The 25,614-nt window shown below is 39.3% G+C and overlaps 1 protein-coding gene across 24 annotated transcripts in view; it reads left to right on the top strand.

Annotated features, from left to right (window-relative positions):
• The window catches only part of KIAA1217 (KIAA1217 ortholog), a 342,938-nt gene that overhangs the window by 227,600 nt on the left and 89,724 nt on the right, over positions 1-25,614 (top strand). For 14 of the 24 annotated variants that reach the window (XR_008209409.1, XM_052695270.1, XM_052695291.1 and 11 more), the window contains 2 exons: positions 12,739-12,819; positions 22,319-22,514. The exons of 1 other annotated variant lie outside the window; for it this stretch is intronic. Coding sequence is in view for 22 of the 23 variants with exons in the window: in XM_052695270.1 (XP_052551230.1) it covers positions 12,739-12,819; positions 22,319-22,514 (277 nt within the window). In the remaining variant the exon portion in view is untranslated. Of the gene's footprint in view, positions 1-12,738; positions 12,820-13,953; positions 14,097-22,318; positions 22,515-25,614 lie in introns of those variants that run through there. 9 more of the 24 variants (XM_052695266.1, XM_052695272.1, XM_052695293.1 and 6 more) reach the window with 3 other exon arrangements.

Here is a 25,614-nt window from a genome sequence, read left to right as displayed (position 1 = left end):
AACTAATTTAGAAACACTTTTCTAGATGTTCTTCGCTTACTGTTTTTACTCCTTATTATTTAGTTGCATGCTTTTGTCTCATTGCTCTTGATAGAACAATATCAATTCTCCTTCTATGCAAAAGTTGCCTTAGATAAAATTGCTTAAAATTTCTCCATGAAAATTTTCCTAAAAGCTCACCCTTTTTCAGACAAATAGATTTAAATGAATTTTCTAAAAAAAAAGATACTAGATGTTAGGAAAGAATCTAAGTGGTCATTTTTAACAACAACAAACAGTCCATCCATTCGCATCCCAGAGGGGTACATTGAATAATAGATTTCTTGAATTACATCAGTGAATTAGAAGAGGCAATTAAGTATTGTTGCTACTGGCTATTTTTGCTATGCTTTGTTGTCTTCTCCTATTAGAGCTCTATCAGAGATACAGATGTAACATGAAATTATTTATTACTAGCTTCTGAAATAACCAAATGATTAGTTCTTTTTAGAATTCAGTGTTCCCTGAGGAGAACAAGACATAAATGTATTTTTCAGCAGTGCTTATTGTGTCATTGCCTTATTGGATGCTATCAAAATTAGTAGCCATTTATTAAGTTCCTGAGATAAGCAGAACAGAAAGCAAGTCAATCCATGTTAAAGCAGGTATGATCATCCACTGGATTTTTTTTTCTACTTGGCTTTCTAATACTACCTAACCTTCAGTGAACTCCCTTTAACATCTGCTTTCGTAGAATTTTCTCTAATCCACTTTCATTGGCAGATTGGGGTTTCTGTGTGATTTTTAGAAATGGAGGAATAATGATGCTTCTGGGAATTTCAATAACTAGAGAAAATGACTGACAATGGAGATTTGTTTAAGAAGGTTAAATGGATGTTAGGGTAACACAATCAATGTGAATAGATGTCTGGAATATTTCACTGTCTTCATAAGGATTTAAGTATTCCCTCTTCAGTTGCTCAGATTAGATTATCTCTTCAATTTCAAATTACTTTTGTCCAGAATTTCTAGGATTTTAAAAAATTTAGAAGTTCATAGAATCATAGAATTGTTTGAGTTGGAAGGGAGATGAGAGGTCACATAGTCCAACTCCCTGACAAAGAACAGGGATATCTACACTAGATCAGGTGCTCAGAGCCCTATCCAGCCTGACTTTGAGTGTCTCGAAGCATGGGCCTTCTGCCACCTCTCTGGGCAACCTGTGCCAGTGCCCCACCACTCTGTAATTGTAAAAATACATTTCCTTACATCCAACCTAAATCTCCCTTCTTTTATTTTGAAACCATTTCCCCTCGTTCTATCACAGCAAACTCTGCAAAAGAGTCTTTCCCCTTCTTTCTTACAGCCCCCTGTAGATACTGACAGGCTGCTCTCAGCTCTCCCCAGAGCCTTCTCTTCTCCAGGCTGCACAGCCCCAGCTCTCTCAGCCTGTCCACAAAAAGAAGGAGTTCCATCCCTTGGGAACATTTCTGTGGCCCTCCTCTGGATGTACTCCAACAGGTCCATATCTACCTGTTTCTGAGTCTGTCTTCTGCAGGAATCTACTGAAAGATCTTGTAATATGAAATACTTGTCATACACCTGTTACCTGCAAGATTAAATATCTTTCCCTCTCCTTTCCGTGTGGATGGTAATGTATTTCCCACACAATCAGCCTGGATATTACGTTCAGTTACAGCCAAGTCATCAATTTATGTTGTGAAAGGCAAGTAGAGTAAGCAAGGCTACACTATACTATAGTGTATAGTGTAGTAATAGAAGTATCTCAGAGTCATAATTCTCTCAATCAGAATTGCTACAAGCTTCAAATAAGAAGATAATCCTTTGAGAAAAAAAATGCACTTCTACAATGCACACTTAAATGTTTGATCTCCCAGTTGCATCAGAGAATGTGAAGCGTTGATGTTTGGAAACACAATATGCGTTTCGCTGTTTAGATGATAAGAATGTATGTCTATCCAACACAATTGGCAATTATGAGAACCAAAAAGAAAAGGGGTGTTGTTTCATGGCCAAATCAGGAATATTTTTTTGCTTCAGGAGGTAAAACTTAACATGGTATAACTGCAAAGACATCAACACACATTTTCACGAAGTAAGGCACCTTCACCCATGTTCAGATAGACAACAAAGACCACTACCACTGCCAGTATATTTTACTTTAAAGTCATTTCCTACAAAAGCATCTATTGGAAGATGAATTATTCTCAAAATCTTCCCGAAAGAGAAGTATATTGGGATCCATTTTTTTCTCTTTGAATCTTTTAAATCCCTTTTTAAGGCTTAGAGATGCTCAAAGAGGACAGCACTGTAGGGATGAAATCCTGGCCCTCTTGTAAACTCTGTAGCAAAAAAGAAAAATTAGAAATCCATGAACTTCTGCAGAGTCAAGACTCTTTTTATGCGTATCTTTAAATCACAAGACTCATGTGCTTGCATAATTTCAGTAACCAGGCAAATGTTCAAATGCAAACCTACTTTATCTTCTGGCTACAGTATTTATTGACTAGCAAAGACTGGTGCGATGCAGTTAGAAAGGACTGAGATGCAGCTTTTTCAAATATTGCGTATATCTTTTTTGCTTGAACAGATAGCACTGTCTTTTGCTGAATTTAGGGGAGGATAACCATGGATGAGTATGATTTCATTGAATGCTCATGCAAGAGTAGAAGAAATTATGTACTGCTCATCTGGTTTTGTGTACTAAAGGTTACTTCATTTTGAATGTTTTACCTTTAATTTTTTTAATTTGGTGTATTCTCTGCAGCTTTAGGAATACTAATGTGTATGTACAAAAAGTAAATAAGCAATGAGAAAATGTTATGGAAATTCAACCATACATATTTTTTCACTGTATCTACCTCAAGCATCCATAAGCTATACCTATTATCTATCTTTTAGATTTACTTTATCTTTATTTTTGATAATTTTTCAATTATGAGTGGTGCTAAAAGTTGTAATTATAAAGAAAGATTTTCAATGAACAGAGATACTAAAAAGTAAGGAACCCAGCATGAGAAAGGCTTAAGCATCTGAAGAGAAGACACAAACAATATGAGAAAACAAGATTTTAGAAAACTGTTTCTCTTCATAGCACATGAGGGTATAAGGAATTGCACATTCCTTTCTACATGAGCATATTGTATTTCCTCCCCCACTTTTTCCTCCGAAAGGCCTTAAACTGTATTGCAAATTATTATCCACTGGCGCAGGGCCTGGACCCCTTACAAGTTGGAAACCATTTTATATGCTGTAGATTCTTTTCAGTTTTAAAGCCCTGTGTTGGCTTGTGAACAGTAATGACGTCAACTTGAAATCCAACTTGAGCTCTGTACCCTGTTCTGTAAGTCTTGTAAAGCAAGTAGCATCCGTGTATTGTTTCCAAATGGGATTGACTTGAACTGCCATTTCTGATGAATGAGCTGACGTTGTGATTTGTTTATTATTGTTTTTTTGTTGTATCCCTTAAACGTCAATGGATAATTTTTGGAAGTATTATTTGCAATATGTAATGAAACATGTTGCAGTGAGAATGGCATACAATATGTGAATTTGTCTCTCTCTCTATAAATCTGAAACTGAAATTAATATTTAAGTTTCCTTATCAATCAAAATGTGCAGAGTAATTTTACAATAGTGATGTCAAGATAATTTTCCATAAAGTAATGTTGGCTGGCATTAATTAGTCCCTTATATCATAGCAGTGATATCTGATTGTATTAAAACCAAGATTTACTTAGGACCTTGCAGACTGTCATTGTTTATATATAGAATTATCCGTACTTCGTATTTATCTCACTGATATGAGGTAGCTGATGTTACAAGATGATGAGACTGACTTATTCAGCTAGATTCCACTCTAATTACTCTATATGCTATTTAAGTGTGAGCCAGTATATGCTGCACAAAGGCATTTTTGAACTTATATCTCTCTTGTAATTGTATAGATGACAGCTGAGTGTTTAAGAAAAAGGTGGACAAGAATAAATTCAGTTAATAATGAGATGGGCAGGCTTTTTATATTTGATATTGTCCAAAATTTTAGATGTTCTAAGAAAAAATTTAGGAGACAGAACCTCACTACTGTGCTGAGACTCTTGTGACCCTTGAAGAAGGTTAAGAGCAAATTTAACGTGGTACACAAAAATGATACTTTTCTAAAGTAAGTTTTCCCTGCAGTGTGCTAGAAACTGTGAGTTAATTATTTCTGAAATCTTGTAAGCTTGATAGGTATTGTGAACTTCATTTTATATGGTGGGCCAGGGGCAAGAAATGGGATTTTATTAAGGACTGAAATGGGAACCAAAGCTTGGTAACTCTTGGTAACGTGAAAAACTGAGACTGAATATCTTTCCAGACCTGCTTAAACTGAAAAGGATCTGGAATTTTGGGGTGCGGGAGAGAATTATAGCATGATTGGAAGATTGCTGCTGTGAATAGCATACAGTACTTAAGCAAAACAAGTGACACATTTCTCTGTGGTCAAGGGAATTCTGGTCAGTGGAAGGTTTTGAAAGTGCTTTAGTATATGAGGAAATAATTAATAAAAGAACACCTGACAGCGAATAGTTTTGCCACTACAGTTTTGCGTTGATTTATCTTAGCAAGATCACCCTTGATGAGTGCTCTCCAAATCATTTTCTCCACTACAACCTATTTGCTTAAAAGAGCTTAGATCCATTGACGCGTACAAATGAATTAGTTTCTGGCTTTCCGTAAGAGTGAGCACAAATGCAGTCTACTGGGAATAGTTTTGTAGCATCATGGTGCAGGTAGGTATTATACTTCACGAGCTCTTGCCTAAAATTTCAAGGTCAGTAGTTAAAATGGTAGTTGTTGGCAGATACCTGCAGTACCCATAATTTAGAGTTGTTGGAAAACCTGATGCTGTTATATCTTATGAAGGAATCCAACAGAAAGATAAAACATAATCTGTGTAAAACCACAATTTTTATCATGCTTTCCTGTATCTTCTTCTTTTGGGTGAGGAGGGAAGAGCAACTCCTGCAACCTTGTTTACTTTGTGTATCTTTTGTAAGGTTTAATAGGATGAACTGATTACTGCTTAGAAAATCAGTTACATTTAATCAATGGTGAAGCCAAAATGAAGTTTAAAAAGGAAGAATTCATAAAAGAAACATTACCATTCAGTCTGAGCAATGGAAGAAGACAAGGCCATGCACTTTTTTCAGCATTTCAGATGTTTTTCTCTGTAAGCCATCAGTTGTCATTGCATACACCATACTGCGCTTTTCGATAGTGATTGTTGGACGAATAACCACATCAGTGAGTTCAAGTGAAATTGAGAGGAAAATGCCACAGAAAAATGAGAAGAAAAAACTGTATTCTTTACACATCATACTTTTTATATTATTCTTTCTTATGTTTCAAAATTCTGAAGACAGCTCATGCAATTATTTTCATTCTTAGGTCATCGTTGTTTCTTAATCCTGTTATAAAGATTCATAATCACTTTTTGTTATTTATCTTCGCTGATGTATTGTGATTCCAAGAAGAGATGATAGTGGTAGAGAGAAGTGAATGAGTAATAGGGGAGACAGACTATTGGAAACAAAAATACTGTGTCTCAAAAGTGAAGTGGTTACAATAAGAAATATAGAGAACATTCTTGTCATTTAACTTAGTAAAGTTTAGTGTCTGAATCCATGTTTAAACTGCCAGATACTTGAGCTATATAGATATATAGATAGCTCTAAAAGTAATGACTTCTATTTTTTTCCATGGAAACTACAACAGATACAAAAAGCACAACAATATTTCTTAATAGAGCAAATATTCCACTACAAAATGATATTTTTCAGCATAGTCACCACCATTAGCTATGCATTTTTCCCAGCAATGAACAAAAGACTACACGCTGCACATATAAAAATCTGCACCCATGGAGGTGATCCACTGTTTCACAGCTGCCATGTAGATGTCATCATTACTAGGAAAACGTTGTCCCTGCAGTCCATCCTTCATTGGCCCAAATGGATGGAATTTAGGAAGCACAAAATCCAGACTGCACTCTGGGTGTGATAGGACAGTCCAACCAAGATTGGTAATGTGCTCCACTGTCTTCAAACTGGTATGGGACCAGGCATTCTTGTGTTGCAAGAGAAAGGACGTCTTGTTGTCTGGCCTGACTCTGCAAGTTTGAGCCTTCAGCTTAGACAGTGTTAGTCAGAGCTGGTCTGTCTGGATTTCAGGAAGTCCAGAATGATCACCTCTTTTCTATCCCAAAAGACAGCGCACATTTCTTTGGCCACTGAGGGCAACGTCTTGAACTTTTCCTTCAACAGGAAATTCACATGTCGCCTCTCCGTGGACTGCTGTTTTGACTCCAGCTCAGGGTGCTGACACCACATCTCATCACCAGTGATGATACGATCCTGGAAACTGCCACCTCCAGTCTCAAAGAATCATAGAACAGTTTGGGTTGAGAGCCTCAAGGATCATCAAGCTCCAACCCCAGCTTCATACTGATTCAATAGGTCCTGACAAACTTGCAAATGATGTTCTTTCTATTTCTGCTTGCGTATTTGTGGGACCTACCTGGTGCAAACTGTACTCCAGCATTGCCACTGTCATTTCCAATGCATTGGAACCAGTATTCAGCTCCATACACAGTTCCCTGGTTATAATTAGCGTGGATGAGCTGCTTGAGATGCTCTTCATTTTGTAGTGTGACAGCTGGCCACTTGAGTGTGGTTTGTCTTTCACATCACTGTTGCCACTGTTGAAATGCAGTACCCACCTCCTCACTGTGCTCACATCCACTGTCGGGCCTCCGTAAACATTCAACAAGCATCAGTGAGTATCAGTGGGTGCCATTTTATGCACGCCTTTGCTTCATCTGCACTTTCATGTCACATTCCGTTCTGTCAAGCCTCCCCTCTGCTGCCATCTGTCACATGGCAAAAAACATAATGGAATATTGGTAGAAGGTTCAACCTTTACTGCCATACCACCAACATTTTCCTCTGATATGGGCCGATGTAGTTAAAGTAAGAGGCATTACTTTTGGAGCAGCCTTTGTTTCTGTGTGATTTAAAATGCCTAATCTTTATTGTCTTGGTTACTTTTATATAGAAGAAGGAAGGGAAAGGGAAGGGGCTGATGAGATATTAGAGCACAGTCTTACAGATTATTGAAGATCAACCAAATAAGTTCAAGTCCAATTTTGTTTAAGAAAATACTCTTGTGGACTTCTCATATTCTTAATTACATACATATCTTAAAGCAAAATTCAATTATAGAACCAAGACTGCAACATGAAGGACCTACCCTGAAGGACCTTGCTTAAAAAAACAACAACAAACAACCCAAAAAAACCCCAAAGCTATTAAGTTACTTCATGTGAAAAAGAAATGATTTTTTTTCTGTCATAGTAGCCATACAACGTGGAGTACAGATACAATATTGTATTTCTGCTCAGGCAGTGCAAAAATATGGAGCTGTGATATGGTATCTCCACATAGGCAGAGTGAAAACAGAAAAGGGAAGGCTGTGTGACTCTAGAGATCTTCTGTACTCCTTGATGACCAAACAGTTATTAATTTCACAGGTGCAACTATTTTATTTCCCTACAAATTATGATTTGGAATATGACTTGGATTCCTTTGAGATGTTTTAAAAGTTCTCCTTTTCTAGTTGTTTGATTTGAATTTTTATTAAATATTTTATAAAATTGTATTATTTCAGCTTTAGTCCTCCCTAAAATTGAATGAAGCACAATTTTTCAGTAATTTTTTTACAAAGGCCGAGGGGAAAAAAAAGATAAAAAGGACAGCAGAAAGGAGATTCTTTTAACTTTTTTTTGTTGTTTAGGAATTTTCAAAAATACAGTTTGCCAAGGTAACAAACACTTTCAGCTATAATGTTCAATGAGTGAGAGCCAAACAACTCACTGTGAGGGATGCTGTAAATCCTGAAAAACAAGTAGTCCTAACCTTTCCGGGGCCCTCTTGCTTTATTCTCCTCCCTCTGACTGCATTCCGTGTTTACATTTGACTGGTCTTTTTGTTTCTCTGCTTCCTTTTTGGACCCTTCTGGCCATCTCCACTTTTTCAGCAGTTGCATGCCTGTTTCCTGCAGGTTGCTTGTAGTTAACCCTGTACATTGTCTCTGTATTTTCATGTGATAAAAGACTTCACTCTTTCCCTGGCAAAAAAGCCAGGTATCTGTGCATTAAAATTTCTGTCAGAAAAATGCCTGTGGCCTGAATCAACTGAGTTTTCCCATCCCATCACTGTTATTTTCCCATCCCATCACTGTTGAACAATAACACTTTCTTGTATCTTCCCTACAAAACCATTGTGCACAGGAAATAAGGAGTTGATCTTCATTTCCTTTCCTCATTCTCAAGCTGTTTAAGAAGACCTCTGAGTCAGCATCTCATTTTGTCATTATCATCATCTACACACTCATCTCTAGCCTGTTGTGCTTTATCATTTACCTCCAGTGTCAGCTGATTGCATGCCTCTGCAGGATCTCACCCAGAGATGTAAGCCTAGGAAACACTAATCGGCACTGTAATGTCCTGGCTAACCTGACTTTGCTTCATACCAAACCTCTGTGCATATCTCTTATTTTAGCCACTTCTTGTCCTGGCAGCAATGTCATCTTCCTGGGCGACCCATGATAAATGTAGTGTGTTTAATGTATTCTTCCTTTGTAAAGACTACCTTTTCGAAATCCATCAGGAACATAAATCAAGTGACTGTTACATGGGCTGGGAAAAAAAGAGAAGCATAGCATTCTCCTCGATATGTCCACTTTTGCAGCACTGCCAGTACCTCAGTGAAAGGCACTTCGAATTATATCAGCACTGTCAGCAAGAATTGCAGGGCTGCATTCCTGCTGTGGGAGCACACTGCACTGCCAACACCATTCTGTGACATTATTTCAGGCTGACTCAGAGGGACAGATGTCTCCTACTAAATCATCAACACAAGTGTCTCCAGCATCTGCTTTTTCCTTTGGAGACTTAACATTTCAGTGTTCAACAGGCCTGATCCTGCTTAAAGTGCTGAATACTTTCCTTTGATCTGCTTAGCAAGCAGATCCCACAAGGCAGGCATACCTTTCATTTACCTTTGTTTTGAAGGGCCTGGAATAATGACCAGCACAGTCAGTCAGCCTCGAGATATTAATCCTTGTCCTCCCTAAGTTACTGCATGCTAACCCTTTGAGTACTACCTTACAGCACTGTTCACCAGTCATTTCTCAGGACTCAGTTTGATGACATTCCCCACATTCCTTGCATCTTTGCTTTCCTCTGATGACTTTTAGCTTTCTACACCTTTTCCCAGGGCAACGGCTCACTCTATTTAGGCTTAAAGTTCAAAAGCAACATGTTTGGCAGCTGTTTCATTTCTCCATGGTACTTTTCTCATTATTGCAGATACTGGCTCCTGAAATCGTTTTTTCTTCATGTAGCATCCCATCCTGCTCGCACCTACTGTTAGTGAAGTTGTGCAAACATTCATTAACTGGATGTGGTGGCTCAAGCTAAGTCTTCCACTCTTTTTCTTGGCCTTTAACTTTTTCTGCTTTTCTCCAGAAGAAATTACTTAAGCTCTATTGTTGATTTTCTCCATATCAACTTTCCACCTGCCTGTATTTACAGGTTTCTTTCATGTTAGCCCAAGAGTTGGTACCACTTATATTCGTCTTTCCTCCACTCTGCTCTGCTCTGCTCTGAGGGCCTTTGGTGACAGACAGCAAAAACCCCTGCCATCGCCCAGCTCACTGGAACTGGTGAAGCTGATCAAGTGTGGTTCATTCAAACTAGCTAATCCCATGTCTGGGATAGAAGGCACAGGCCCTGCGTGACTTAGTTTAGTAGGAGGTGCAGGATCCTACTTACTGGCCACCAGAGGTTGCTCAGAGCACATTAGTTGAGTGTTCGGTGCTCCACAGCTCTTTAATTCTTGTAAGTCCCATCCATGGTTTGTTAATCTGTGGAATTTTCTTCCACATCCTGTTTTTCCCCTCAGGTAGGTTATTTGCTCTGATGCCTCACATCTCTGAAGTACATTCATGGAGTCAGCAAGGGAAACTGGAGATGGGGCTTGTCACAGGAACCTGTACCTGGGATATGGAGATAGCAGCCTTTGCTGCATGTGGAAGTTGCTAAGTTCTTCTTGAATTCGTTTCCTATCATTGTGTGCTATATATATCCCCAGGTATGCCCACAGTTAGAAAAAAGTAAAAACTCCTCTACAGTCTAGGAGCAAAGGAAGAAATAGATGTTTTCCCTCTTTAAATACACTTGAGGTCACCAGACTTCTGATGAAGGCATCGATGCGGTGTCAAATTTGGAAAGGAATATAGAAAGTTAAGAAATATTTTGGAAAGTTCCAAATGAGGCCATGCTTCAGGTTTGGAGTCAGATCCAACTATCATCAAATTTCATTCATAATAAGATCTTTTTGTGGGTTGCAGCAATAGCCTTGATTATATTTCTCCCATGTGGGCATGTCTGGATCTTCTTTAGGTGATCCAAAGTTGGCTGTATAGTATCAAGGAGGCCTCTTTTGCCTCTGGGTGCAGAAGTCAGTGTTCTGCTGCACTGCTGGTGTCATTTGGTGTTTGGGTGTGTTTCATTTTTTCCTGCCAGACTGTTTATACAGAGATAGCTATTTCTTAATTCTGCATCACATGCAACACCATAGCATTTTAGAATGACTCTGGTAAAAGGAGAGAGTGACTCCTAGATGGACCAGTTTCATGTATTTTAACTATGAATCATCACCTATTTGCTTTAGAATTAAAATAAATGCATTGTTCAAAGAGGGGGGAAAAGAGCAATATTTTCCCTGAGTTAGGGATGGGGTCCCTCATTTCCTAATTTCTTTTGGGAATAGGAAATTCCAGAGAAAGAGCACATAGTTGTAATTCCCCATGAGCATGTCAAGACTTGAGGAAACTATATAGCTTCCATTGGTTTTATGCAGTGTCTTTAGGGAGGGTGACTGATGCTCTCTTTTGACTCAGCCATTCTGCAAAATAACAGCCCTTCCAAACTGTGGTCTTGAAATGTAATGCAGACCAAGCTTCAAGCAGAAATGCATTTTGTCCATTGGAAATCTCACATATTTGGCAATGGGGTTTTGTCCTTAGAAAATCCATATTTTTTTATTTTTTTAATCAGAATAGTTTAATTAAAGGTCAGACAGAATTTTTCAGGTTTGTGGTTCGGTGACATTATAAATGCATGAAAAACCATTAGCAACAGACTGTTTTGTCTTTGTGGTTTGGAACTGGAGTTTATCCAGTTGTTGCCGGAAGGCTACATTTAATTTGTACTGTGTTTGCATAAATGGCCTATTCGTAAAAATCGCATTTTACTTCAACAATTGTAAATGATGCATTTATCACAGGGAGAAAAATGATCTATTGTTCTGTTTAAATAGAACAGTACTGCCCTTCCAAAGTATCCAATGGAAACTAATGAAAAATCTTAGTATACATACTTGAATGTCTCTTGTCCCCACAATCAACACTCATATGCTCATATTCCCTGGATTTCTAAAATTTAAGAGATTCTTGGAATTTCTCTCTTACTTACGATGTTGGCATTGTAAGTTACTTGCTAAGTAAGATTCTTTAACAATGATGCCCTTGTTATCAGTGCAGTGGCAATGATTTGCCCAGTGCGAATAGTTCCATGTTGTAGTGGCACAGCAGCTGTCATGGGAGCCTGGTGCTGGCTGAGGGGAATCCAGTGCTTGGGGAAGGTTGTTCAGAGAGTAGCATGCAATCTCCTCCACCCTGCACCCCGCAGGCAAATGAAGTCTAAGCAGAATATAGGACTTCTGCCTGTAAGGTCTCAAACATCAGTAGGCAATTTGCCCTCCAGTTTGCATCTCATTCATGTGTTTGGAGAATTATATTTGTTTATTTGAGGTTGTTTGTTTTTTTGTTTGTTTGTTTGTTTGTGGTTTTTTTGGTTGGTTGGTTTCTTTTTTTTTTTTTTTTTTTTTGTCTTTTTTTTTTTTTTTTTTTTGCTTTTAAACCCATTTAGCACATCTTCACAGTCTATGTTCTTTATGATCAGATGTGGAATAGTTAAGAGAGACATAATCGGAGAACACTTCTTAGTCATACCATAGTTTATCTTTTATTCTTTTTCTAAGTTGGGTTAATCAAGAGTAATATAATATTGCTAAGTTGTGCTGAAAGGATTCCATGTCTCTGTAGTAAGTGAGAAACTCACTCTGTAGTACAATGACTGCTACCAACTCTGGCCAAGAATTCTATCATTCCTTTGGAAGAATGCATATTTTACAATTTCTTGTCAGATGCAGTTGCTATATATATTTTTTTGAATCTGTGTGGCTAAACTCTCTGCCATTAACTCTTTTATCAGGAAAAACTTTCTCAGCCTCTTTGACTTACCACCACATGTAGCATATTTGAATTGAGTTCAGAAAAAGGTTCTGAGAATATTGCATATTAAGCATTGAGAGAACATGTTGCTCCCTAACACACATGCCTTTCCTTTATTCTTCTCTTCTCTTCTCTTCTCTTCCCTTCCCTTCCCTTCCCTTCCCTTCCCTTCCCTTCCCTTCCCTTCCCTTCCCTTCCCTTCCCTTCCCTTCTCTTCTCTCTCTCAGTATACCTTCAGTATGTAGAGATTATTCTCTTTTAATTCTGTTGTTCTCTTTTTTCCTTTCCTGTTAACAATTATCTTTCCCCCTCCCCTTCTTTTTTCTCTTTGATCCACAGGTTTTGCAGTGCATGTTGGTCTCCCTTCATTCAGAACTTGACATTCAAAGGTACTTGATGAAAATTGAATCCTCTCAGAGAGTTAGTACTGTACTTTCTTTTTTACTGCACTCTGCTGTGGATTGAGTTTGTTACCTTTTAACTATGTGTGGTTTGCATCACAACTAGTGCTCTCAAATAAATACAGATCTGCATGCTTTTTCCCTCTGAAAGTAGTGTCGTTCATATAGATTAATTGCATATGGGAGTGTGATGCATGTGCATCATTTGATGATTTTTTAATTCTGACTTTTCATTTAATGGCATGATAGATACAAAGTCCACACTTGTATTTCAGATAGATGCTTTGAAACCTACTAAAATTCAGTGGGAGGTCTTATATAAATCAGTCAAATCAGATCCCTACCAGGTGACCCAATTCTAATTTTATTTGTGTATTTGTTACAAAAGAAAACTTTCTGCAAAGTTGAGGTCAGATCTGTGGATGCGGAAGTAAATATTTCTGCATTTGATGTGCTAAAAAGCTTAGTTCTCAACTTGCAAATTGATCTTTTTGAGAGAATTTAAGTTGAAGGAAAACATTTGCTGGATACCCAAGTGGGATAATGGCCGGAGAGCAGTACTGGGGGCCTAGCTGAAACATAAATTAACATTTAAAAGAGTCCCAATGTAGAATACCCTGACGTTGTTCTACATATGCTTCTGCATCTTGGGGCTGTACTTTCCTTGTCTAAAGTCAGCCCCTGCTGTCATGCAGATTTGGAAGTGTTTCTCTGCACCTTGCATCTCAATGTAAGGCAGGCTGGCTGAGGGAAAGCTACGGCTCTTGGGAGTTTTTGTTTGAATCTCCTGAGCACCTCTGAAGTCCTCTCTGTCACATCTTTCTACCTATTGCACCCCTCTTCTATTTCTATGTGACTTCTTCCACGGATATCTGCTAAAGATTTTTTCCACCCTTGCAGTGCACGCCTTTTAGATACATTTCTGAAAGGTGCTACAGAGTGGTTTATTTCATTTTATTTTTTTCTACAAAAGCAGAACCGTGAAAGCAGCAAGCTCACACGTGCTGCCAATAAGGAAGGAGGCCTCGGAGCACGCGGCTTATTTGCTTCCCCGCTGCTTTTGTTTCCACTCGGAGAATTTCAATGGGCCAATAAAAATGCTGACCACAGGGAAGATGGGAGTGGCAGGGTGTGGGGAGCAGGGAAGCTTCTCACTTTTGGGCCGAGGGAGGAAGGAGCAGGAGGGCATGGTGACAAGCGGGCAAAGAGGAGGTGAAGCTCCGCTGTGGCACAGCACCCCTCCTGCAGCAGCCCTGTCCCACTCACCGACCTCCCTCCCACTTACCAGCATCAGTGGTGAGGGATTCTTCTTTTTTTCTTCCCCCTTCCCCCGATTATTTTTAAAATAACGTGTTAATGAAGATCTCCTTATTCGCTTTTAGAAATCAGAAAAACAGGTTTTTCCAGGGCAGCTGTGGGCAGGAGCCTGCACTGTGCTCTTTTGCTTTGGGAAACAGACACCACAAAAACAGACCCTCCTCTCGTTTTCCTTAGGCACATGTGTGGGAGAAAAGGGATGGGTGGGTAATAGTCTTCTTGAATCAGAACGCACTGTTCCCTAGGTACATCTAGGCATCTGGTATTTATTCTTTTTTTCTTTCTTTCTTCCTTTTTGCATGTGGTTTTAAGCATGTAAGGATTTTTCCCCTTTAATCAGCATAATGACAGTTTTTGTTTAAATCATCCCTTTTAATCTTTGAATTTCTCATGACAGTTCTGGGGGCTGTGTAGGTAGAAGTCACCTGCAGCTGATGAGGCACAGCCGTCTCCCACTTGGAACAAGGGATCATTCTGTCCTGTGAATGCTTCACAGTGGGGTTTTTAGGAGGGAAAAGAGAAATAGCTTCCAACTGAAGCTGCCATAAGATTTTAATTAAGACAAATGCTGACACCAGGGCATCAATTTATGGATAACCTACTTAAAGTAAAAATAAATTGAGGCTATGATGCAAGAATATGACAGAAACTGTGAAGGGGTGAGTTTTGGGAGCAGAATAGATGGGACAGTGGAAGCTTTGTGGAGAGAAGTGGTGAGGTGATCCGTCACTTCTTGAGTTGAGGTCTCGTGTAGATAAATACTTTGTGTCACCAGGCATTAGAATACAGCAGAGCTCCGTGTCTCTGATTTCTTTCCTTCAGTGTAATTTTTGCTTATTGCCAGTGGATGACTGTTTGTTATATCTATCATTTTATTTTAATTTCCATCTTAAAATCTCAGACTGGTGTTGGTAAAAAGAAAAAAACAAACAGCCTTGGACTTGGCTAGAAACATTCTGAGAAATATTTCTGTAGTGCAACATGGATTATTTGGGTTGGTTTGGGTATTTTTTTATTTTTTACATTTGATGTATTCAAAAGAGATGCCACAGCATGTTGCATATTTCAGTCTGGACTTGTCTGGACTAATTAAGCTGCTCTTAGGCAGGCTGCTGAGTTCCTCAGGGCACATTTTCGAATGCGAGTTCCTCCAATTAAACATCTGAATAAGAGGTCTGGCAGCATAAGTGCTGAGCACCTACAGCTTTTATTGCTTCAAATGAATATCTTTACTGCAAACACACTGCTTTCCAGAAAAACAGGCTTCAGTGTATCTGCGTGCCTGCAGTTGGGAACCAAAGACTGGAAACGTTGCTCTGTGTCTATCACTTACAGCAGAGTTGCATGAAAAATTCCCTGCTAGCTCGGGGATCGCCCTGCAGAAGCCGAGCAGGGAGCGTGGCAGTCAGCAGCAGCGGCTGTCCTCGGGATTAAAAGAAATGGGACTTGGCCGCCGGCCACAGCAGGGAGTGCGCAGCTGGCCATGCAAGGCTCCTGGGAAAACGTGTGGATTTTTCACGTGGTTTGAATGTCATTCCTACCTAAAAATATGGTTATAAATCCTCACAAATGATGAGACATGATTTTTTTTTTTTTTTTTTTTTTTTCTGCTCAGAGAAAGAGACTGTGGTCAACATCAAGGTATACATAGAATGTTGGTAAAGATCCTTCCATAGGCAGAGTTCTGCCTTCAAACATATTCACAGAAATGGGTGAGGCACCCACTTGGTGTGGCATCCCACGCTGCAGTGGGCTCAGTGCCTCACAGTGGGACTGACTGCAGCGAGTTTTGGTGCAGCATCTTTACAAGGGATCTCTGCCTGTTGTCTCTGTATGTGAGAGCATCCCACTGCATCCATTCCATAGGTGTAATATGAATTTAGTTGTACATAGGCATGCATAAGCATTTAAATTTTCTGACAAAGCACTATGGAAAGCATTGTTATAATAATTTCTTAACAGTAAGAACACGTAGGTAGTATTCATTTTCGCTTCAGCAGCAGTTATGTCGCTAGTTCAGACAAGTGAAACCCTGTAGTTGGGATCGTATAGGACCCTGAAGACTCTGTATCTTTGGAAGAAGCAGATCCTTCCTTCAGACAATGGTAATTTGGAGCTGACACAAATGGGATGAGGAAATACGACTGCTATGATAATAAGAGCACATGTGCTGTGACAATATTTCAGAGTTAATAAACTCATCATACATTAAACACAGCCTGTTTATATGTGCATTTGCAGTCTGTTTTGTATCCAGTAGCCATCTTTGGCACAAGTCACAGGAGAAACTATCTACCTGAAGGTCATGAAAAATAGATCTCCGTTGTTCTTTTTGTTTTTCTTCTCTTTTTTTTCTTTTTCTTTTTATTTATTTATTTTTTTTGAAATGTTGGGAAGAAAGTCAAATATTGGTTTGCTTCCTTTGCCTGTGATAAGTGTGTTCTCCAGAGTACATGTTTAAAGAGAGTTACTTTATGAAGGTTGTATTATTTTTTTTTTATATCTTTGTTTACCATTCATATGCTGCCAGGGGTGCTAGCAGCTCTGAAGATGTACATGATAAGATGATTCTCCTTAAGAGATAAATTTCAGTCAAGATAAGGACTAAAGAAGTTCCTGGAGATAGGAAATAGAAAGTGTAAATTGATCAAGAGATGAAATTAAATCCTTCTTCAGGTAACGGGTACATAACCTGCTAGGTTATTTTTGTCTGTGCAAATGTGTGAAGTGAAATTTGCAGCTTTTTGAAAAGGAGAAGAATGAAAATAAAATCAGAGATATTGATTAGCGTGGTAAATAGCATAACGAACATGGAAGGAAATTGTGATGAGCAGAGCAATAGAACTCATTAGGCTGAAAGGTGAGCATGATAGTGATAGGCTGATGGTTGGATTAAATTCCAACCCTAATGATTCTGTAATTACATGATTCTATCTGGGCATACCTGGAGGCAGAGGAGGGCAGCAGGGCAGAGGCAGTGCTTCAGCGGCTTGTGGGGACATCTCTAGTGTCCTGGGACTGCTCGCCATGTTGGCATCTCTACCACATTTTACTTATTCAGTTACCTCTGGTCTCACTGCTGATTATTTGAAATCTTACTGTGTTCATTGAGCCATGTACTTTTTTGCTTCTTTTTCCGAGTCAGTGAAAGAACAGCAGATACATTACAAGTGCATGCTTTGGACAAGCTGTGACAGCCAGCCAGCAACAGTGAGGCTTGATTAGCCATACTTTATTTTTTATCAAGTCCCAAGAACAGTTAGAAGATACCGGATCTTCTGTAACTGCTGTATGATACCCTGAAAAGATTACAGAGATGTACGTCCTTGTATTGCAAAAGGATTAAATAAAATCATCTCAAAACTCGCTGTGTTTATATCTAAGTTTTCACCAGAATCTTTCAACTTTTGGCCTTTTTGTTTCTGCTGAGCTTCCTACCCAGTACTAGCATGGAAGTTCAGCTCAGCTGGCTGAAAGATCAATTCAAAGCAGTCTGCTCACATAGCTATGGGGGAAGCTGTGTCTGACTGAGGACATTATGGCCCAAGCAGTGTTGGTACAGGGGAAAACAGAGCCCTGCTGCTTTGGCTCTAAGCCTGCTTCTGTTTTGGGGCGCTTATCCCGACGGTGTGCCGAGGAAAGTGCTGATATTTCCTTGGTTTTGCGTGTGTGTGTAGAGTATCTGCTTACAACTGTCCTGATTTTAGACAGTACTCCTCCTTTGTGAGCATTCTGACTTTTCTTCTGTGTAAAGTACTGTATTTCTTGCTAGCAGGCATATTAAAAAAGCAGCCACCTTGGTGTAGTAGTGTCCAGTTCATTGCTCTTGCTGGATCTCTGCAGCATGTAGTTACAGTGCCAGCCTGTTCCAGGGGCAGCCATCCAGCCACTCTGTGGCTCTGCCTGTGTTCTCATACTTCCTGAAAGATGAGCTGAATGATGAACACTTATTTTGTAAATTCTTATCTGCGTACCAGATCCCCATAATTAAGTATTTCAAGTTTTGGATAATTTTAAATACAGTAATGAACATGCTATGGAAATATATGTAAGTTATAACTTAATAATCTGTCTGATTTATCTGATTTTGTCATCACCATGCTACAAGGGTTGGCGGTTGCTGAATGTTTCTATCCTGCTTTCTTTGACTGTCGTTACAAGTCTGTGCAGTTTGTGCCTCTGTACATGTTTCTCCTCCTCTACCCACTTCATGAGCTGTTTTTCCAAAGTTTTGCCTAAGAATGTGCTTGGTTATTAAGTAGCATTTAGCAGGGTGCTCACTGCCAATGATAAAAATGCTTTTTGATCACACGTGCTGGTATCTCCCAGTAGAATAGCCTCTGTTGCTGTGTTTGAAGGTTTTTTTATAATTTGTTTAAAATTCAGAATTACTTCTGAAATACAATGTTTACATGAATTGAGCAAGAGAAGTAGCATGAAATCTTTCATAAATGTGTTTGTATTCACAGTGGATTTCATTAATCATAAAATAGCTTGCATTAGTTTTACATTTGTGCAGCCTCACTTTCAAGAGTGGAAATAGTATGGATTTATACCATATTGAGTAGGACTGGGTTTCATATCTGAGCAGAATGGAATGAGGGCAGCTGAAAGAGATGTTCTTAGTTCAGGGGGATGTGTCAGACCATGTGTTAGGTGCTGAAGAATTGCTACAGGGATAGCCAAAGAAACATGACGTTGCTGAGGTTGTCTCCATGTGTGCATTTACAGGACGCACTGGGCACAGCTGAGATTCTATCTGGTTGCTTGTGGTTATGGCATTATCTCCTTACTTCTTAAGTATGCACCTGTTCATATACATAGATTACGTGCAATGGCATGACTCTGATGGCATCTGAAGGTTCAACTGAAAGAGAAAAATAGACAAATGAAAAGCAAAATAAGCTTGATTACCAGAATATTTTTCTTAAAAGTAATTTCTTCTCAGCAAAACTGTGAAGATCTTTTGCAGGTTGATTTTGTTGCTTTTCTTTGCATTTTTTTTGTATTTTTTAAATTTTATTATGGGTTTCTTGAAGATGAGGATTATCACATGCCTTCTAGCATCCTATTAATGGATACCTACAGGTTAAGTTATTAATCGCTGCAAGGGGTTATGAAGCAGTAATGACATGATTTTGTAGTACTCTTGCAATATGCCTGTGTAAATGAAATGCAAGAGCTGCTCCAAAAGTATTGCCTCCATTTTCATTATGTTGGCCGTGACATCAGAGGTGGATCTTGGTGGTATGGCAGTAGAGGTGGAACCTTTCTGACAATATTCCGTTACATTTTGTTGCCATGTGACAGATGGTATCAGAGGGGCTTTACAACAGAATGGTGTCTGACATGGAAGTGCATATGAAGCAAAGAGATGGCATTGAAATTATTTTTGCATAAAGGAATTACCTTTTCACATTTACAGATGCTTGCTGAAGGTTTATGCAGGCCAAGCAGTGCATGTGAGCACAGTGAGGCGGATGGTGTGTTTTGGCTGTGGAGTGAGCAGTGTGAAAGACAAGCCACATTCTGGGCAGCTATGTACAGCTGTCACACTACAAAATGAAGAGCATCTCCATCAGCTCATCCGTTCAAATCAGCAGAATATGACCAGAAAACTGTATATGTAGCATTAGCATTCCCAAACTGTTCTATGATTCTTTGAGACTGGAGGTGGCAGTTTCCAGGATCGTATCATCACTGGTGATGAGATGTGGTGTCAGCACCCTGAGCTGGAGTCAAAACAGCAGTCCACGGAGAGGCGACATGTGAATTTCCTGTTGAAGGAAAAGTTCAAGACGTTGCCCTCAGTGGCCAAAGAAATGTGCGCTGTCTTTTGGGATAGAAAAGAGGTGATCATTCTGGACTTCCTGAAATCCAGACAAACCACCAGCTCTGACTAACACTGTCTAAGCTGAAGGCTCAAACTTGCAGAGTCAGGCCAGACTACAAGACGTCCTTTCTCTTGCAACACAAGAATGCCTGGTCCCATACCAGTTTGAAGACAGTGGAGCACATTACCAATCTTGGTTGGACTGTCCTATCACACCCAGAGTGCAGTCTGGATTTTGTGCTTCCTAAATTCCATCCATTTGGGCCAATGAAGGATGGACTGCAGGGACAATGTTTTCCTAGTAATGATGACATCTACATGGCAGCTGTGAAACAGTGGATCACCTCCATGGGTGCAGATTTTTATATGTGCAGCGTGTAGTCTTTTGTTCATTGCTGGGAAAAATGCATAGCTAATGGTGGTGGCTATGCTGAAAAATATCATTTTGTAGTGGAATATTTGCTCTATTAAAAATTATTGTGCTTTTTGTATCTGTTGTAGTTTCCATGGAAAAAAATAGAAGTCATTACTTTTAGAGCGACCTTTGTATTTCAGCAGTGATGATTTCCAAGCCATTTTGGAAAGCCGAATGAAGGAACACTGAGTAATCAAATTCTTTGTGTTTGCAAGTCACTTGTCACCTCTATAAGCTTTCAGACACAAGATCCTGTATTTACAACCTGCAGACTAGTGCTGACCATGTCAGAGGCACTTCAAAGCATACTTTAGTTTACTGAGAACAAATGTTGTTAACTTTAACTCCTGCAGAAATTCAGTGCTCTTGAACAACTTTTATTGCAGGACATTGAATAGTACCTAATATTTTAATATTAACATTTCAGAAATTGAGGATTTAGTTTTCTCATGAGATATTTCTGGTTTATTATAGTTGGTGAGCAACTAGACAGCTTAGCAACAACAAGCTTCTATAGCCAGCTTATGAAAATCTAATAAAAGTTCAAATTCTTCATACTTTCAAGGTCACATAGGGAATATTATTTGATACATGCCATTACTGAAACAAGTTCACCTCCTCTTGCTTCAAAATCAACACTGAAGGAGCCAGATGTGAACAAACATACAACATCTTGGCTTTCCAGAAAGAAGGAAAAACTTCTGGATCTTGACAGTGTCTTCAAATGTAGTGTTGAAGTTAATTTTAATACAGGAGATTTTAAATGTACTATCATCTGGCTTAGAATGATAGGGAAAGTAAACCATGTGCATTTTGTGGTGTCTTGTGTCTGGTGCAGTTTAAAGCCCTTTAAAAAGTTTGTATTTGCATACTTGTTTTGGGGCGGTGAGTTTGCTTTGCTTTAAATTTCTGACTGTTGTTCTAGTTTGTTATGGTAATGAATTTGCTTGAGAGACTGGAAAATTGTTCTTGCAAAGTAACTGTAACATGTTACTTGAGGGAGTTTCACTGAATGGAGCAAACAGTACTGAGTGTATTTCTTCATGCCAGCACTCCTTTGTAGTCAGCAAAAATTGCTCAGGTTATTGTATTTCCTATTGAGTGTGTTTTTATTATGCAGATCTTGCAGTGATAGTGTTAGTGGAAGTGCACAGAAGAAATTCTCTGTCTTCTACTGAGAGTCTGTCTTTTCAGTTACTGTGTTTAGCAATTTAGTAATGTGATTGCCCGATAAAATCATAGTTAATTTGGTCAATTAGAGAAGATATTTTTTTATATGTGCTGATACAACAAAAAACAAGATAATTATATATGACTTCAGGTAGAAATTTTGGGTAGCTAATGTAGCCTAGCTGCATGACCTGTACCTTTCATGGATGTCATAGCAGCATATTTTGAGACTGATAGTTTGTGACTGTATCACAGAATTTCTTGTCAGGGTATTTTTCTTAGTAGACTGGTCAACATAAGAATAGTGTTTTAAATTTTTCTCTATTATAACTTTAACAGCAAATAGCTAAAGTGGCACAGACATGCTACTGTGCTGCTGCTGTCCTCTTCATACTTTCATATGCTGAAGGTTTAAGTGGAAATTTAAGAAAGCACAATGAATTCCTTTCTGATCTTAAATGTTCAGTATGTGTGTGTAGACATGCCTATGGTGCAGTAGTTGTTCGAGCATCAGGGAATGGCATTACTGTACATCTCTTCAGCACGTCTTGCCCTGAGGGCCTTGTTAGCAATGAAATTTGCAATGTGAATGTACAACAATAAAATCCTTAGCAGAATACCCGAGGACACTGTTTTCTTACACAAGAGTGACCTTCAGTGCACCAGTATTTGTAGAAGTTTGGACTTCTTACTTCTTCTATTCTTTCTCTCACCCCCCTTTCCCCCCAAACACACGAATATTCTGGTTCCAGTAGACAAATAATGCTATACTCTGTTTTGCAGACTAGAAGCCCGAAACCATCACAGAGCCCACAGCCCAATTTGGGAGACCAGACAGAGCATCTATCTGAAGCATCTGCTGATTCCTTAGAGGCCATGTCTGAGGGTGATTCCCCAGTTCCCTTCTCAAGGGGCAGCCGCACGCGGGCAAGCCTTCCTGTGGTGCGGTCAACAAACCAAACGAAGGAGAGATCACTGGGTAAGCCCTGCTTCACTGCCTCTGCTCTCTACTCTACTTTCTATATATACTTTCTATATATAAAATAGACTTATAAAGATTTTGGTGGGAGGTTACTTTTCAGAAATAAGCTCAGTATGGGGTACTGGCTAACCTGGGGGAATGGTGAGATTATTTTTGTAGTATCACAGCCTGCTGTGTTGATGTGAACTCTGTACAAGTCTGTGCCCACATTTTCTGACAGGAGATACTGGCTTTGTCTCTTTGTCATCTCTTCCAAGCTAGACCTAGTCTAAAGCAACCTAGAAACATCGTTGCCTGGCAGATTTATTTCTCAGAGAAAACATTTGGTATTTGAACAAGAGAATGTGAATAAGATACACTGATGGAAATGCCTTTTTCTTCAGGACAGTGCCCTTCCATCTGGGTGGAGACATGACTGACACAGAAACAGAGGTGTACAGCTCCACTTGCTGCCTTTTTCTATGTTATTTCCATATCTGAGGGCTGAACTGAAATGCATTTCGAGCTGGAGCTGCTGTGCTAACAGTGGGTGCTGTCTGGGAGACTTATCAGCTGATGGATGGAGCAAGTACTGCCTGTTTTTTTTTTTGAGGAAAGACACCAGAGGGCAGTTAAGCTGTTGTGTGTGGGTTGCTGAGGAAGGTATGTTTCTGCTCAGAGGCAGTAAACAGAAATGCTGTTTTCCTTTAAAATCTCCTCTTCTAAAAGAGTGACATAAAACGAAGACTGGACTGTAAATCATTTATAAGCTTGTAAGCTTATCACAGTACTTTACCTATTCCTCAACAAGCTAAGACAATTTCTGTCAAGTGTCATGGTATCTGAAAAACAAAATAAATGGGAAAAAAAAAACAGGACAAGGTGTTGGGTTGGAGGGCAGAGCAATGGGGTGTTGTTAAGAGCTGGGCTCTGCTCAATGGTGCCCATTGGACTACTGACACGTTTAATACTCTGATCTGCACTCTACTTTATGGTTTAGAATTGTTTTTAAAAGCAAGCTTGTAGTGTGTCTAACGGACGAGCAGAGGATTCCATCTCTGTCTATGAGTCACTGTTGTCTGGGGAGTCCTCAGTGTGGCTTGTTTTACCTCCAGGATTTCTGTGTTTGCCTCAATGTGATGTGAACTGACTCAGGACTTAGAAGGTTTTTGTGTGATGTGAGGTCCAGCCTCTCCAAGTGGGTTTCAGCGGGCAGTCAGCATCATCCATCAGCACTGGGATCTCCTGCGTGTACATGTGCTTTCCCTAGGTCACGTGGGAAACCTCAGTTCTGAGATTCTGCATGAGGAGTAAGCCAAGAATTAATAAACAGCTTTTCATTGACATCAAAAGGGATGGCCTTCTGTGCACCGGCATTTTGTGCAGTGTTTTCTCCCCAGAAGCTGACCCAGAAAAACTGTTTTTATTGTCAATATGCAAAACTTCTTAAAATGACAGTACACTCACATGTTCATCACTACAAATAAGCCTGGTGATAGGAACACAAGGAAGGCCATACTGGATTAGACCACGAATCCCACCGGCCCCACATTTTGTCTGCAGCACAGCAGGGACCTTAGGCAGCTAACCAAGGCAAGAGTAAGAGTGTAGGTGTGCTCCTTCCCCTGACTGCTCTCCCACCCTCAAGCTATCTTCAGCTTAGAAATTTCCTGGTTATGGTTCCTGTCTGTATAATAACCCTCTAGAGATGTTTCCTCCAGGTACTTGTTCAGTCTCCCTTTGAACTCATGTAAATTTTTTGCATCCACAACACTGCAGCTGTGACTTTGGCAGCATGTTTTGTTGGTTTACTACCCAACCATTACTTTTTTTTTTTTTTTTTGCTTTGTCTTTATCATGTCTTTATCTTTGTCCTTGTGCTGGAAGTGACAGCAAATATTAGATTCCTGTCTGTTCCCCCAGGCCATCCCTCAGTTTACAGGCCCCTCTCATCTATTGAACATCCATTGTCCAAGCTGGGAAGTGCTGCTATAATCACATGTTCCTTACCCAGAAACCACCCCATACATTTGATTATCATTACTACCATTCTTTGAATTTATTCTGGTTGGAGAGTACCTTTTTTTGCTGAGATATGAGGAGCAGAGCTGCAGAAGCTCGCTCTTATGTAATCCATTCTTAAATACCATTTTTTAACATCTATTGCATATACTGAATTGTGTTGCCTCCTGATGGAAGACTGTCACGTGAAGGTGTACCATTTTATTTAACAGGAGTGACTTCAGACCATGCAAGGCATCCCATCTCAACCCATCATTCCTACGCTAAGCCAGTCCATGCTGTGGTTTATCCTAGCACGTGCAGGCAAAGTGCAGACAGAAAAAGAATGTATACGAAGGAATGTGATATGAAACATTTGACTTGAGGGGTTTTTAGATTTGAAACTGGAGCAAAATAAGAGATCTCCCCCTTGTGTTGCAAGAGGGGTCACAGCTATATGTGTGGCTTATGGGATCATCACACAGCCAAATAGGAGACAATACATTGTCACCACCCACGGTACGTCATTTCCAAGTTGCTCCAGGGGCCTATTAATAGCAAGCAGTTTGTTTGAAAAGATAATCTAAAAATGATTTTAAAATAGCTCAATTTAGGTTTACAGCAATATCTTTTTCAGTCTTTTCTGCCAGTGTAGGCTAACGCTGCTGTGTGCAATGTTCTGAAGTATTCCTGTTGGGTTAAGGGCAGTGTTTGTTTTAAAAAAACAGGAACCTGTTTATAATCTTAATTTTAAAAGCACTCTGAAAATAATTCTCTTCATCTGATTGTAAACAACTATGTATAATCACCTCCCTTTCCAACTCTGTTAATTTTTAAATTTAATCTAATTTAATCATAAATTATGTTTTGATCATCAGCCAACATATTTTATTGTGGAAAATGATCAGGTTAAGAGAATTTTATTTATTTTGCATGTAATATCTCAGTGCTATTATTTTTAAAAATAGATGTTCTCTCTTTGGAATTCTAATTCTTCTACAGCTTCCTATCTTACTGACTGCATTTGAGATGGTTGGTTTTTAAACTGTGGTCTGAGTTAACATGGAGCTGAAAAGGAATAGCAGCAATATGTTTTGGCTGCCCTAGCATCGTGGTT

This window comes from Tympanuchus pallidicinctus, unplaced genomic scaffold (genome assembly GCF_026119805.1).
Source record: "Tympanuchus pallidicinctus isolate F22 unplaced genomic scaffold, pur_lepc_1.0 scaffold3, whole genome shotgun sequence".
NCBI lineage: Eukaryota > Metazoa > Chordata > Aves > Galliformes > Phasianidae > Tympanuchus > Tympanuchus pallidicinctus.
Note: the sequence above shows the minus strand (reverse complement) of the source record. Positions and strands in the feature narration are given on the sequence as shown.